At 43.8% G+C, this 16,080-nt stretch overlaps 1 protein-coding gene across 1 annotated transcript in view; it reads right to left on the bottom strand.

The window, feature by feature from the left end:
* Positions 1-15,410, bottom strand: part of APPL2 (adaptor protein, phosphotyrosine interacting with PH domain and leucine zipper 2) — a 37,553-nt gene extending 22,143 nt beyond the window's left edge. Inside the window, exons 1-3 of the mRNA XM_083820085.1 lie at positions 15,202-15,410; positions 10,195-10,293; positions 240-299 (exon numbers count right to left, since the gene is read on the bottom strand). Coding sequence (XP_083676211.1) covers positions 240-299; positions 10,195-10,293; positions 15,202-15,255 — 213 coding nt within the window. The 5' untranslated portion in view covers positions 15,256-15,410. The remainder of the gene's footprint in view (positions 1-239; positions 300-10,194; positions 10,294-15,201) is intronic.
* Positions 15,411-16,080: the final 670 nt, after the last annotated feature.

Genomic DNA, 16,080 nt, shown 5'->3' with positions numbered 1-16,080 from the left:
CTATTAACTCACATCATGCACTTTTTTTTGTCTTGTTTTTGTTTTGTTTTTTGTTTCTTTTAATTTTAAAGATGCTGAGAAGTGACCCAATTCCCTTGAAGATCCTGGGGAATTTTACAACAGTCTTCACATGAAATCAAATAGATCCAATGCCCTGAGCACTTCTGGAAACCACACTCTTTGAAGAGGCTTCTTTTCAAGCGTGGACGAATAAATCAGAGGCACAGTGTTGAACATACCTGCTTTTCATAGGCAAGGAGCTGCTTCGAAAGCTGTTGTGTGGCAAGACACATTTCATTCTACAAACAAAAGTTACACATTAATACAAATAATGACAAATCTTTAGCTCTGCTGTTACTACTATTTCATAACCAGCCTCTTGACTGAATCTGCAACTACTCAGACAAATGTTCAGTTGCATGTAAACAAACAGTCCCAAAATACCTGCACAGAGAAGCAGTAATATCAGGTACATTTCACACATAATCAACACGCAGCTTATTTCAGCTTAACCTCCTTGAACAGAGGTGAAATTTGTCATTTTGTTTTCTTCCAAGATAGAATCAGAACGACCTCAAACATGTAAGCTGTCATACTAGCATAACAATGTTTCATATTCATTAATCATCTTTCTCCAAAATCTACAGGAATAAAGAGAACCCACAGATGTGCCTTTATATAATGTGATCATGCTCAGGGAACGTACTGATATAATTAAACTGCATTAAGTTGATACAGGAGTACAAGACGCACGTAATTCTGTACTTTTATGGCTAAACTGCCCAAAGAAAGTACACACATCCTTAAGAGTTAAGCAAAGCAAGACTTGTAGGGAGGGTGCATAATTTTGCTTGACCTCGCTAGAAGAAAATACAGCCAAGCATTTGGATACGTCAACTTTTACTCGGTATATTCACAACACTAGTAAATCAACTGTTGTGGCCCCATTTGTTAGCAATGACTTAAAACTGGGGAAGAAAAGAAAAAGGGAGCAGGGGGAACTCAGATCTGTCTCAAACTTTGTCAGATCCCTCTCTTCCTTGGTAACATAGAAAATTAATCACTTGTAATTTCATTTTAAACTTTACACATTTGGAGGGGGGAATAAAATACGTTAAGGCAATGGAGAGTTCGTAAAACTCAGGGCAATCTCTGAACTGCTTTTATAGCACCCTTTTTCTGGGGCTGGTATACAAAACCATTAAAATTGGGACAGAGTTTGTGTGCTCCCTCCCTCACCGTCCTGAGCAAGCAAAGCATGGCAAAGTTAACCATCTGGGCCAGAAACAGCTTTACTTTGGCCTCATGCCACCTCTGACATACTGCATTACAGCCTGCTGCTTCTGCACCACTTCGGCATGTCAGGAAGGAGTGCTAATCCGGACAGCAAGGCTTGTCCCAAATGTTCAGCCAGAGTCTTAGGTGTGCCCGAGAGCACAGAAAGAAAAAAAAAGAAAAGAGGCATAGCCACAGCAGCCTACGTAACAGCAGCTGTACGTGAATAACTGCACTGTGAGCACGCAGCAGAAGAAGGATGAGCTAATTCTGACAATCTTAAAACACTTGGGCAATAACACTCACAGGTGGCTGGAAATGTGAGGGCAGAGGCCCTCCAAGTCACAAACAAGGGCTCAGAACTGGAGTTAATCTGGGCCCAAATTCAGGTCATGTGCACCCCATGACTATTCTCACCATTCCCACAACAGGGGATTATTATAGTCTTGTTTCTTGTCTCAGACCAATTAGTAACGAGCATTACAATTTCATAAAGTAATAATACCCAGGATTCATGCAAGATTTGCAGGTTATACGGATTGTGAAGTTTTCAGCGTGAAAAGGCTTTACACAAACACTTGGCCTTTAAGTATTTCCCAAGCCAGAGGATGAAAAAGGAGGCTGTGCCTTCCGAGTTAACAAACCTTGTTAAGGGCTCAGGGAAGGAAGGAATAAGCCTTAACTATCTGCCCCCAGGCAGTAAGGACACTTGAGAGACCGAAACCTTCAAAGCTGGCGCTGGCAAGCAGTGACTGGATGACAGGAAGGATGAGACTCGCTCCGTGTGGACTGGTGACATTAGAAGGGTGTGCTTGTTTGTGTGCATGTGGCTGGAGTCCAGAGATGGATTTAAGACTACAGAAAGCAGCAGAGGTTCTCAGGCATGGGATCTTCTCCGTCAATGTCAAAGATGAAGCTGAGTAAAAGCTTTAAGAGTAAGTCCTCACATAGCAGCTGTGGTGCTATCTGTTAGTTTTATAGCTGGATCAACGTGAGAGGAATCTTTTGAAATAATCTGCATTTAGAAATAAGCCTTTTTCCCCCCTTTGTCTTAGTTCACTTGTTCCTGCGGTCCTGTTTTGGAAATACATGTTGGTGGCTCAAACTTGCCAACATTAAAAGCAGCTTCAGAATACTAGGCTGACACCAAAGGTGTCAGAATACTAGGCTGACACCATATTCCTTTGTGTTAGCCATCCTCAAAGCTTCGACCAGTTTGATTTTTAAGATTACCAGCTACTCACCCTCCTTCCCCATCCCAATGATATCCAAAGAGTTAAAAAGAGCATTGTTAGTCATTGACATGAGGCAGTTTGAGAGTGGGCAATACAGAGAGCTGTGGAAGAAGCATCTTCCAGCCATCACTGCTCCCCAGGAGAGGTCTCTAGTATGTGACAGGATAAGAGGGAGAATACCCACACCCAGAGTGTCCCATGGGGCTACAAGTTAACATCATGTCAAGTACACAATCAGGTGACAACAGCCACATAGAGACCCCAAGCAGACATCCATGGCATGCTACCCCAGGTCCAAAGTGATGGAAGGGCCTGACATAAAATTTCCTTCAAAATTTTGGGCTGACTTTAGGCCAACAGCTCCACATCCCACTTATGTCCCATCGATGCCAGCAGGACACATTGCTCATGCCTCTTACTGGATTGGTTCTGTGTGTCAAAACACCACGAGCAAGCTTTTTACTCCAGCCCTGCCCACGTAGAGGAGTTAATCCTGGGGCCTTCCCTCCTCCCTCCCTGCCTCTTTGTAACTCTCTCTGCCACTAGACTTATATCCACCACAGCACACACACAAAACAAACACTTGTAAACAATTCAAATTAAGCTGGTGAATTTAAACACAATCATATTGCATAAGGAACAGGAAGCAGGCAAAGTGCTCTGCTGACCTAGTGGTAATACCGCATTGCTAAACGCACTAATCTGGGAAAGTTTGGTTAATCCTCCTCCCATTTGTTCCTAACCAGCCTTCTCCTGCCCCCCTACTGCCACGACTTACCAGTCTCAAGACTTAGAAGTTATTTGGATTGCTTCAGCTGATAGATCCGCTGAATCCAGGCAAATCATTTTATCGTGTTTCAATCTATTTCCAAAATATTTTCCTATACAATACAGCAACATTCACTTCCTTTATCCTGAAGTGACTGACATTCAGTAGACCATAGCAAAAGAAAAGCTATTTCACAGTCCCAACCGCTTACTCAGTGTCTCTCCCACATTACCTCGAAACTTCAGAATTCATCAAGCATTTCTGGAGTGGGAAAGCTATTGATAAAATGATAGCTTCAGGCAGAAAACCAAGAGAAACCTGAACAGAAATCCAGACATTCTACATGCAGGCAAAATTAACCAGTACTGGGCCTTACAAATTCATTAATTTTCATTAGATGATTTTATACATCAGGGAAAACATCACTGCAGCATTAATGCAAGAAGTACACTAGAAGAACAGACTGAAGGTCTGGACACAAATAAGTATCCAGCAGACAGTTATGATCACAGATAAAATCCTGTACTTTTTAATTGAAAATAAACAAACAAACAAAGCCCATGGCTGGCAAGCTAGGACAATCCCTAGGAATAGGTTTTCGTAAAGTTCACTAATACCAGTTCACATAATAAGGTAATGGGAGTGATGTTTTGAATCCAGCATTAATTCACCACAAATAAAAACCCAGCAGATTAAAAAACATTCTGTTAAATTCTTGGGTTACTTCAGTATCTCATCCTGCCTTCAAACAAGTCAGCAACAAAATGTCCAACTGTTGTTTTCTGATCTAGCACCAGAGCAAAAGCATGTGATTTTCTGAGCTGATTCCACCTTCACAATTACCACTTTTATTCACCAAGCTGTTCGTATCAGGAGAGACTGATTTTTCTGTAACCTGTTTGTAATAAAATCTTCGCTGTATTGACCATTGACCAGTGAGGCAGTCCATCATTTTTTAGAATCTCTGTCTTGTATTTTCCAAAGTAAAACCAGAGAGCCAACACACTAAAGTCAGAAGATATTTCTACAGACAGTTGTCTAACAGACTTCAGATTTGAGGTCATGTAAAGGATTAGGTTGAGCTATAAATTAACTTCTAAAGACAGAGGGAGCTATTCCATCACATCCACTTCCAATCCCAATATAATGAAGCTTTCTGCAAAGCTACTTTCCTATTCCAGCTAAAGCTGGCATTTTTAAAACTCTGCAAGTAACCAGCACACAGAACTGCCAAATGCTTCTTCATATGTAAACAAGCACGAGACTGGAAAATGCATTTATTCATGCAGTCTGTATGTGCAGAATGACACATAGTAAAGTCCGGCTTACATATGGGAAAGCTTAATGCCTGATAAATGAGGAAAAAAATCAGGCAGGTGTTAGAGAGAGGAGGTCCACAAGGCAGTTGCGGGCTTCTCACCCTTTCAGAACTAGGGAACACATTGACCTTCAAAACTAGACACAGCACAGAAAGAACTGGGTCTTGATATGGCTGTTTTATGCATCTCTGTCTACATGCACATGTTATCTTCCTACAAAATACAATTTTCGAGCAGTATGGTAAATGTTGCAGTCCCACACATCTAGGTTTCCATATTAAATTGCTTGGAATCTTGAACCCCATGTTGAGAGAAGCTAAGCCTCACCGGGGTGCTCAGGCTGCCCAGCACTTCACAAGATCAGGCTAAAATACAGTTTGCCTTGCTGCTGATTCACAGCATGGCATTCAGTCCTCACAAATGCGGTAAGTTCAGCAAAGGATCATCTAACAGCTTGAAAAAAAAAAAGGGGGGGCGCCAGTCAAAACTCTGCTGTAAAACAGCAAAAGCAGCCACCATAGGATGTCTAGTTAAGTAGGGAAAGAATCTTCAGTTTCCTGCAAAACAGCTCCTGTCAGCATGGCATCTATACATTTATGCTTCCTCGCAGCACTCAGGTCTCCAGATGCTGCTTAGCGCAACGCTGGCTTGCTTCCAAGCACGGTGGCTCCCACTTCATCAGCAGTATTAACATCAACTCCCAAGGCTTTGTAAACGCATTAGTTCTCAGGGGCTAATACCCTTTACCTTTTAGCAGCATATGGTGAATAAACCTCAAGAACTGCACAGGTGTATGGTGCAAACCTCCACTGAAAAAGGAACAATAATATATACACTATTTCGCAGAAGTCAGCAGATGGTAAGATCAAACAAGAAGCGCTGCTAAAAAATGCAGACACAAGGTGTCACGAATTTGGGGAGGAAAATAACAGTTATAAAGCACTACTTAAAACAGTCCTGGACAGATACAAGCCGTCCTGATACCTAGTAATGCGGTGCATATAAACCAAGGCTGTTTCATAATTGTTGAGAGTTTCCTTAAGAGCCTGGCCATAAAGCTGCCTTACCCATGTGACTCTGGAATCACAAGACAACTGCTCGCAGAGACACTGAAGCCGAACAGAATTACTCTTCACAATTCCCGTGCTGTTCTCTCTCTGGATATATTGCCAAAGGCAACACGGGTTTATTTTGATTCCCTTTCTGCCATCGCTGTTTTCAATATCTAGACAGATTTATCGGAAATAACGAGATGAAACTTCTCTCCAAAGACATAATACATCTTATTTTCCTCTAATTTGCTTAACTGTTTATCCCTTCTAATAGTCCGTAGAGACACAACAGCCTCCTGAGTTCTTAAATGGCATTCCTTTTCATTATGTGAAGATCCCACGTAAGCTGTTTCTGTAGTATGATGAAGAACTAGAGATGATGGCAAAGCTCTGAAAATAATTTACTGTGGCAGTGGGAAGCCAGGAATGTGAACTGGGCACAGCTTGGTCAAACACTGTTGCAAGAGCTTCAGCATGCAGCCCAGTGAATTAAGTCCCTGCTTGCTGCATTACATACTGCTCAGGTAATAAAATGTCCAGAACAATTAACACAACATTCACAGAAATCAGACAGCAGCAATGCCAGATGTAGCATGAGGGTTTGCTTGCAAGGAGGAGGAACTACAAGACCAAAATCCGTAAGAAATATTTCTTCTGTAAGACCATCCATGCGATGAACTACTTCAGGGTTCTACAGCACAGATGGGAGAACAGAACTAGAGCAGGAAGCACAACACGTACTCACACGGATGTGGTTTATTTGAAGAAATATAAAAATGCTTCTCTGTATTTACACACACGGGCTTGTCAGAGCTACCGAGTCTTGCTCCTCGAGCACAGCTCATACGCTTGGCTCCTGTGACCTTTTCCCTAACCACAGCATCACACGCTCACCTGCCTTGCAGCATCGCAGCCTGAGGGTCTTGCACCCAAAGGAGAGCTGCTGAAGCCCACCACCCAGCTGCAGCTTAGGGTTACGGCCCTCCTGCACCACCTGGCCCCACGTGCCTCGGCGGCACGTCCATCACCAAACGCCTCCACCCCACAACAGGGTGCTGCCACCCTTGGGACAAAAGCAGCTCCAAGTCACTTCAAAGGTCTCTCTACTGCCTTTACTCATCCCAATAAATGCACCCATCTCAACAACTGCTCTGCTGTCACTGGAAGAGCAGCCGGCACTAAAGGCACGTTAAATGAAGTTCTGCTTGAATACCTAGCGTTCTGAAATGTAAGAGCCCCAGCACATAGCCAAATTCCTCTAATTTCAAGAAAAAAAAAAAAAAGGAGGGAAGGAGGAGGCGTTAATAGTTTAAGAAAAAAAAAAAAGGAGTTTTCAAAAAAATCCTACTTTCCAAGTGCTTAAAAAAAATCTCTGGGCAAATACTTCTATCTTTCTCGCATTCCTTTCCAAGGCACTGATCCAAGCATTTAGAGCAGCTTGAGCTGTCAATTTACAAACTTACTGCTGCTCTGCACACAAAGCAGGGTTCTGGGACAAATATAAGCATATATCCAGATGGATAATTAACAGCTTTCAGTTGGTACTAAATGCAAGTCCCCTGAGACTCTGCACTGCTCCATTAAGAACCATCAACTATTGTTATTCGATCACAAGCTATAGTGGTTTGAATTACAGGAAAACCCAAGTTTTCAACACAAAGAAACACCAAAATTCTAGTAAACTTCTCCAGGACATCTTGAAAATATCGAGACAAACCTGGGAGATTTTAAAGTTCAGGACATAGTTAGAAAGAAAAAGAGATTTACACTTTGAAGACTGTAGTAACTGTTTTCAGGGGGCATAAACCCTGATTTTTCAGTACTGTAGACCAGTACAACCCACTTCTGTCCTGTCCAACTGCCACAGTTGTGATTCCAGCCATTTTTATGGCTGTGCAATCAGAACTTTTATCACTGCTTCAAAGTAGGTCAGTCACTGTAATTCCTATTATACAGATAAGGAAATAACAGCAGGGGATGACAGTGACTTTGCAAAGACAAAGCAGTTGGGAAAATAAAAAAAGGAAATTCAGAATCTGTCTTCTCACTACTCTCTACTTTTACATTCCTACTACTTAATCTCATTCCCTCTCAAAAGGAAAAGGTGCTGGGAACACCTCCTAGTGTGCAGATAATGAGGCCCAGACAGTGGGTTTCCTAACAAAAGCATCGGCAAAAGTTTATTTTCTCTTGTGATGAGGCAGCAAAGAAATATTGCACCCTCACTCTTCTTAACCCTCCACTCAGGTTTCAGTGGTGCATATTCAGTGTTACAATTCTCTTTCTAGGGCAAGTGCAATCAGAAGTTTTGTAGCAAGTAGTGTGCATCTCAAAAACTGAAGGTAGATTCAGTCTAGAAGAGCGTATTCCTTCAAAATATTCAGAAACAGCTCCTTAAAAGGATACACTGACATTCACAAAGCTCAGTAAAATCAGTCAGAAATCATTGTTATCCTACACAGCACCAACAATGTAGAACTAACCACCATAGTATATGGCTAAATTCATTGTTCCCGTTAATTTTTATTTAAAAATCAGAATTTTGTCCCAATTTTATTGTATTTGAATCTCATGCAAGAATATCAAGACTTTTTAAAGCACATAAAGGGAAAAAAGGTTTCAGCTTCCTTTCCCACTTATATAATTCATGTGATCTATTGCTGCTTGCTTGTTAATGCAGTGTCATTTTTTGCTACTGTAGTTCTGGGTCCCAGGAGCACAAACCCAAAACGAAGTCACAACACACAATTCCCAAGGAATTAAACGGCAGAAGTAGCAACAGTACTGACACTAAACACTAAGCCAGCATCCTTGGTAAAGTCTCCAGCTCTGGCCACTAAACATGGATTTTCCTAAGTCATTGTTAAGTGCATCCTTACAAAGACTTAAAAAAAACCTGCTATGTGCTCCCCATCTCAAAATGGCAACAAATATTCTATATTTCAAGGCACGCATCTAATATTCACAAGTGACTGAATATTTAGATCAAACTAAAGCAGGAACTGAGCAGGAAGAAAGTGGCCAAGAAACGCTATGAAAATGCAAAAGACTCAGTAATATTTCAAAGTACAGATGGGTAAATGCGCTGATATAGTGAGAAGAAAGAGGAAATGTCATAACAGTGGGGCAACAGAAATAGAGATGGCTAAAAACTGAGATGGAAAGGAAGAGGCAAACAAAAGCAGACAAAGCATTTTTTCATGAATCACAGTAAAGGCACTGCTTCCTAAAACCGTATCTGAAAAAGGCATCAGCAGGGGAAAGAGACACACAGTCCACAAGCTGAACACTTAACAACCAAACCATATTTACCCTCTGATTTCCTTCTTCCACCTGTTTCAATCCTACCTGCTCTTTGGCCTCACATTTCCACCATCCAACAGGCCAACATTCTCTTAAAGCTCAAAGACACTAACAAAATGCCCATCACAAACTTTGAGAGCTGATTTCATGCCACCTCTCCAGCCCCTGGCTATGCACTGTATTGTTTTCTGAGTATCTGATCTGTGCTGCAAGTCTCCGATTGCTCTGCATTTGCACAGGATCCAGGACATTAAGACTAGATCTTCAACGCTGGATCTTCCAGGTGTAAGTATTTAGACACGCAGCAGACTGCTTTTTCTTCCCAGTCACACAGCACCAGGCAGCCCAAAGAGCAATCCCACCAAATGGGCATATACTTGCACTAGCTATACAGCTGATTACTGATAATGTAAGATGAGAATCAGGCACTCAGTCTCCCAGTAAGTTCCGGGCACTCTTGTTCCTCTCATCTTTCCATTTTCTCCGATGTACTGATTTAAGAATAGGAAAAGCGTTGCTACTTAGGAACTCACATACCTAACTTACGTAAATGCCTGCACAAGTGCTATGAGATACCGCGTATGTCTTTGAAGACCTAGATATGGTACTTTAAAATATCTGGCCTTACACACATGGGAATCCCTAGCTCCACCGAAAATCACCCAGATTTATAATATTTTTGAAAGCACTGGATATGACTTAAAAGTTTTACTTTCAAAGGGATTTAGTCATCTAGGTCATGTAGGTGCTTTAGGAAAGTGTTGTCTTTTTCTGTTCCTACTCCCATTTTTTTCACACTGACTTCTTAGGTACTTAGGTTCAGTATGACTCAAAGTGTACATTCTCTCTGTAATCAATGGGCATGGACAGTTTCTTCAAGATGGTGAGTCACACCATCAAAGTTAGGTGGCTAAAGTGATACCTGACTTTACCTAGGTGCAAGCGAGCAATTTTGTAAAGGCTGGCCTTCCCATATACCATAAAGTACAGACATACCACAATATTTCTTTTGTGAATAGTTTGGAGACAGACAAAGCAGGTAAGATTTTTTTTTTCATATGTATGACTTTTCAGAACATTAAGGTGGGAAGGGGCTGCGACATCAGATGGAAAACACCCACAACTCTTCTCAAGCCGCAAGAGCTGCAGGTACTTGGCACCCTTCACATAAATAACAGCATCATAATAGCAACTTATGTTCTACTGCACATGGAACAAAAGAAACACAAATGAAAAATTACCTGAGCACCATAGACTCGCTGCATTGCCTGAAGCAACTGGTTTGTATATTCAGTAAGGGTTCCTGCATCTTCTTCAAATACACTGAGCAATGACCGAGTCTTCGATAAGAGAAAAAAAGCAAACAGTTTTAGTTCCAAGTGAAAATATTTTTTTAAAAAAATCATAAAAGACTGTGCATATAAGTGGTAGCAAAAATACAAATCAATCAGAAACAATAAATCTTCCACTTTGTATGGTTTTGTTTATTCACAATCTTAATACACATAGAAATTAGCCCTCCAAGTAGGGATAGGTAAACTGAGGCATTAGGAAACAAAGTGAGGAAAGTGCTACGGCCAACTCCTAACTCCTGGACTCTTCCTCTAACTAATAAACATTCCTTCCAACACAATCAGGAATGTAAAAAATCCTGAATATCTGCCTGCTGACTACAGTAATCCTAACCACGTTAAGGACTGGGTCAAACACCAGTGCTTGCTCACTTTACTTCTTTAATGTCAGGCTGCACTAAAAGCACCCCTTTCCATTAGGTAATTTACAGAGTGTTATTCACTCTCAACTGTCTTGAGCAACTCTTAAAGGGCTGCTGCCAAACCCTGCTGACATAGCCACGCCAAACAACCCCGTGTTCATCTGCAACAACAGGCACACAAGCACACACCCGCTCAGAGATACCCCGTACTTTCTCCATTCTGCTAGCTCATCCTTGTCAGCAAACCGGAGAAAAGAAGAGCATAATGACTGGCTTTATCTTACAGACATGAATTCCCCTGGCTTGTTTCGGTGGAATCACCAGTAACAATGAATTGTGTTGCTGACACAGCTTCAGAGAAGGGAAAGAAAAGTATCTCAGAATAATGCTGGCTCCAGATTTTGCTAGAGCAACACAGTATCGAAAAAGGAAAGGCTGTCACTAAATTTGACAGTGTCCCTTTAACAAAGTCGTGTTACATCCTTAGTCTTAACTTTGGTAAATCCAATCTGTTTGATGCTAAGTGGCAGTGTCTTTCCGTCTGTACAGCTAGTTTATATGACATTAATTAGTTTCATCTGCTTATCTGAGGGGCACCCATAATAAACTGCAGTACTTTAATAATCATGTCAGTCCTGTAACAGAGCAAGTGCTTTATCTGCCCTCCTATTACATGAACCTCTAATACAGTTGAAATATCCAGGTTCATATCTGGAAAATTTATTTTAGAGTCTTAAGAAAGTTTTAAGTAATTCCAGTATTTTAACATGTACTTCCCCAAGGCATTTATTCTTCTTTGCAAATCTCTGCCAAGATTTTGTTTGTCCTGAAAAGCTCAAAATCAGCATCCTTCAAGAACTCTGGACTAAACTATCATTTCATCTCTGATGAGAAGTATCTAAGCCAGAAATTACTGTTGCCCAGAGGTTAAAGTACATGACATGGGAGTCAGTCCTGGGGCTCTGTTCTAGACATTGCACAGGAGTACTTCCATACTTCAAGCAACAAAAAAGCTCTCAGCATTTCAGTCTGCTGACATGCTAAGCTGCTACAACACCTCCTACCTTAGAGACACTGGCAGTTAATGCCTTTGGGAAACTAGCTGGAGATCTCAGCATAGAAGGAGATACATAATACAAAATACTGTTTTCAAATGAAGAAAACAAAAACCAAAGCATGGAGAAAAGGACTACTCAATAAAATTGATACCAAGAACACAAATTTATAAAGGACCTTTGTGTAGAACCTCTCTACAGGGACTGTGGCATGATTTTGAGAGTTTTCAGTACTAAACTATTACTTCAGTAATTGAAAACATATTGCTTTTCAAAAATATCTAGTTTAAAATGTTTAATCTTCAATGAAGCATTGATTAAAATTAGCAAAACTACGGTCATCAAGCTATCTCCTATCTATGCAGTGCTTATCCTCCCTGTCATGTGTTATAAAAACAGATGAATTCCAAAGGCTGTGAGGATGGTTGGAAAAAAGGTAAATCTAGAGAAGGTAAAAAATAATAAAGCTTGACATACAGTGTTAATCAAGACCAATCTCAAGTTAAGACTGAAAAATTAAAAAGTAGTTGCCTGAATGAGGGTACACATGTTTCTGCCTCCCAGTCTTCAGGTTTTCAAACCTGAATTCACTCAGATTCCTAAATCTTACTGAATTTTTGCACACACAGTTTTTCAGAATGTTGAAATATGCGTTGAGGTAGAGCAGTTCTGGAAAAGCATTTCTGAAGGTCTTGGCCTCAGTTATTAGCACTTTGTTCAAAAATAAGAAAAACAATAAATGATTAAGCAGTTTTGAAGTCATGCTTGGAAACTTTCACATTTAAGAACACTATTTTAAACTACCACAACAAAATAGCAATGTATGCAAGTTTTGTTGTTTCTGTTTTGACAACTTCTGGAATAGCAGATAACGCTGCTGAAATAAACCAGGAATCCAAATACTAAGCTAATGTTTTTGAAGGCCTCGTTAATAGCACCATCATCCTGGCTGCTGGCAACACAGGAAAAAAATAAAAATCTTACTTCATGTAAGTATTTCCCTTGGTTTTAGCATGGCTGCCTACGTCAATTCCTCTCCTATGCCATGGCCAAGCACTTCAAAATTAAGCCATTCCTTAAGGCCTTTTTTGGTCAGTGCTTGGAGATGAATCAAGACAAAATACTGTATTGTCAGGGAGAGAGAAATCAAGTTTCAGGAAACTAGTGAAGAAATAACAATGGCCTAATCCTCTTCTGTTTTGCACATAATTTACATACTTCATATACTTTCTGCAAAGTGAGGTTGTCCTCATTTTACTGTCCCTCTGCATTGCTGCCAGCAACTGCACATGGCAGAAGAGAATCAGGTCACTTTATGCAAAAGTAAGTAGTGATCACATAAGCTGCTACACTGCAAGCTCTGTGGGACACAAACTGTCTTTTTGCTTTGATTTTGCAGTACCCAGCTCACAGAGGCAACCTGAAGGGCTGTGAATGTAAAGGCCTCCCCAACAGAAAAGTAATAAAAATGCAAAAGACCAGGGGAAAAAAAAAAAAAAGGTCTATTTTCCTGCACGAAAAAATAGATTTTAGCAACACTGGGCCATTCGATAAAATTAAACAATGCCCATCCCTCCAAAGTTGCATAACTTGAACAGAAAGTGATGACCGCATCAAGCCAAAACATCCTGCAAACACCCAGGTTTATGTTCAGCCCACTGTTTCCAGTAATTGGAAAGGAGATGTTACCAGCCTTCAGCTCAGAAAAAAAAGATGAAGACCTCCAAATACAATTCAGTGCTTTGTTCAGCTGCTTTCAGTCAGCATTACTTTTTTAATCATTGAAGGAAGTGTTGATTGAAGAGGAAAATGAGTTCACGTATCCTGCATGTCAAGTTCTTTAGCTCCAGAATGCTCTGGGGAGGTAACTACTAAAAATGTTAATAACTGCTCGTAATAAATCTAGCAGACTTTGTTAAACTGTGGAACATAGTACAATTCGGGTCAGAAAGAAACTCTGGAGGTTATCTGGTGCAAACCCCAGCTCAAAGGAGGTCTCAGTCTGACATTGCATCAGATTACTCAAGACTTTTTCCTGTTGAGTTTTGAAAATCTCCAAGCTTTGAGATTCCACGGGTCTCATCAAACATTTGATGAAAATCATTCTTATTGGGATGGGATTTCACGGAATCACAGAAAAACAAGAAGAGGTGATCAAGATGAGCCCCAAGATTCACGAATTCCTGACAGGTGCACGTCCAACCTTTCCTTCAAAATGTCTCATGACAGACTCCACAACACCTTTTAGCAATCTGCTCCACAGCTTACCTACAGATTTGTCCTCCTGGTCCAGCAGCAGATGAGTCCGGGTTACAACACTGGGCACCGGGAACAGGATCCATGCAGATCCACCCCGCCCTTCTTTCCTCCTTCCCTGCTTCACCAACTACTTGTGTATCTCTGCCTGCACCGCATTTTGACCTCAAATGCACCTTCCCCACCCCTCTGTGGGATTTCCACTCTCCTTTTCCCCTTGTGTCTCTCTTCCACATGAACTTCCCCTCTTCCTTCCCTCTACCCTCCCTTCCCACAAGGCCACCCACCTCTCCGAAATGCCCATAACCATCTCTACATGTCATGTTCTCTGCTATGGGGTTTCCAAAGTGCTCAGGGGCCCCTTCTGCAGCTGAGAGGGGCTCCCAGCACAGATGCTACACTGGGTTTGACAGAGCATGGGGGTGAGAGAAAAAACGTCCTTCCTCCCTTGCCTGCAAGGGCTGGGGCGGAAAAGGCAGTAACCGCTGTCCTCCTTTCCGAGACTCCTTCAGAACGAGGTCACCTGCAGTGGGATTCACCTCACCAAACCTCACCTGTCCCACGGGGAGCTCCTGTATCTGAGCTACACCCCTTGGGACACCTCACAAGGAGCACGGGCACATTGGCAACGAGATCCATTCAGCCTACTTCTGTCGCCCACGCTGGGGCCAGGTGACGCACAGCGCCGCAGCTTGCTTTCCTCTCACGGAGCACGGAGGGAGCCAGGGTGACAAGCCGTGCCACCTCTCCTCCCCAAACAGAGCTCAACACTTCAGGGCACCCCCTAAAGCCAAAGCACCCCGGCATGGGACAACGCGAGGAAAGAGCCACAGGAGGGCTTAACCTGAGGGGGGCGAGGAGAAAAGGCGCTGTGCCCTGACCTCCTCGCACCCTGCTCCTTCCCCAGAGCCCCCAGCCGCAGCCATAGCCTATGTTCCCCTGACAGACGATCATCAGGAGCCCAAAGCCTTCACCGACATCACCAGGATGCCACCTCCTTGCTCCACCGCCAGCCGCCGAGCATCCCCCCGACGGGCTGGAGCCCCCGACCCACTCCTCCCTCCACCCGCCGGGAGCCCGCTCCGCTCCCCGGCGCCCTGCCCTCCTCCCCGGCCCTCGGACACCCCTCTCCCCCGCTCCCCGGCGGTGTCACCTCCCCGGGACACCGGCCCCGCCATCTCGGGTGCATCCCCCCGGCGTCGCCCCCCGCGGCGGGCCGCTACCTGCGGGCTGTCCTGCAAAGCCTCCTCCAGGAGGAGCTTGTCGACGGCGGGCATGGCGGCGGCTGGCCGCAGGGAGCTGGGGCTCGGCGGCGGCGTCCCTCCCAGCCGGGGCGGCCGCGGCTCTCGGCGGGCAGCGGGGCACGGCAGCTGCCTGCGCTGGCGGGGTCGGGGCGGCAGCCCGGGGCCGCTCACTCCTCCCAGTTCCCGTCCGTGGGAGGAAGCGAGTCACGGCGTAGGGCGGGCAGGAGGCGGCTCCCCGCCGCCATTAACTCCTCGGGGCTAGCTGGAGGCTCCCCCTGTTCCCCCGTGGGGGCTGGTGGCCCCAAATGGAGGGTAGTCCTTCTCCTCCTCCTGAAGCTTCCTCACGCTGCTCCGCTCGTGGCTTTGTCCCCTTGCACGGTGGGGCTGCGGGCCCTCCCCTCAGCTGCTGGGGATGCTCCCTGGCAGGGGGGAGCGTGATGGAAATGAAGGGAAAAGCGCGTCCTCCAGCCTAGGTCTGTGGGGCCCGAGGGCCTCCAGCCCCGAGGGGTGTCCCCGCTCTGCTTGGCCAGCCCAGGGGGCTCAGAGAAGCGACCCAGGTCCTGGGTGACCTTCTGGGTAGGGTGCAGCCGCTGGCTAAGCCGGGCTTGTTTGTTTTCCTCCTGTCTACAGGTTGCTCTGCAAGCAAAATTAGGGAAATACAGAGCGCTGCAGGCAGGTTCATCCCAGCTCAGCCATATCGTAGAATCATAGAATCATTAGAGTTGAAAAAGACCTTTGAGATCATCTGGTCCAACCACCCCCCTACCACCAATGTCACCCACTAAACCATGTCCCTAAGCACCATGTCCAACCTTTCCTTGAACACCCCCAGGGACGGTGACTACACCACCTCCCTGG

The sequence above is a fragment of the Anser anser genome (genome assembly GCF_964211835.1).
Source record: "Anser anser genome assembly, chromosome: 1".
Lineage (NCBI taxonomy): Eukaryota > Metazoa > Chordata > Aves > Anseriformes > Anatidae > Anser > Anser anser.
The sequence above is the reverse complement of the archived record's forward strand: the minus strand, read 5'-3'. Positions and strand labels throughout refer to the sequence as shown.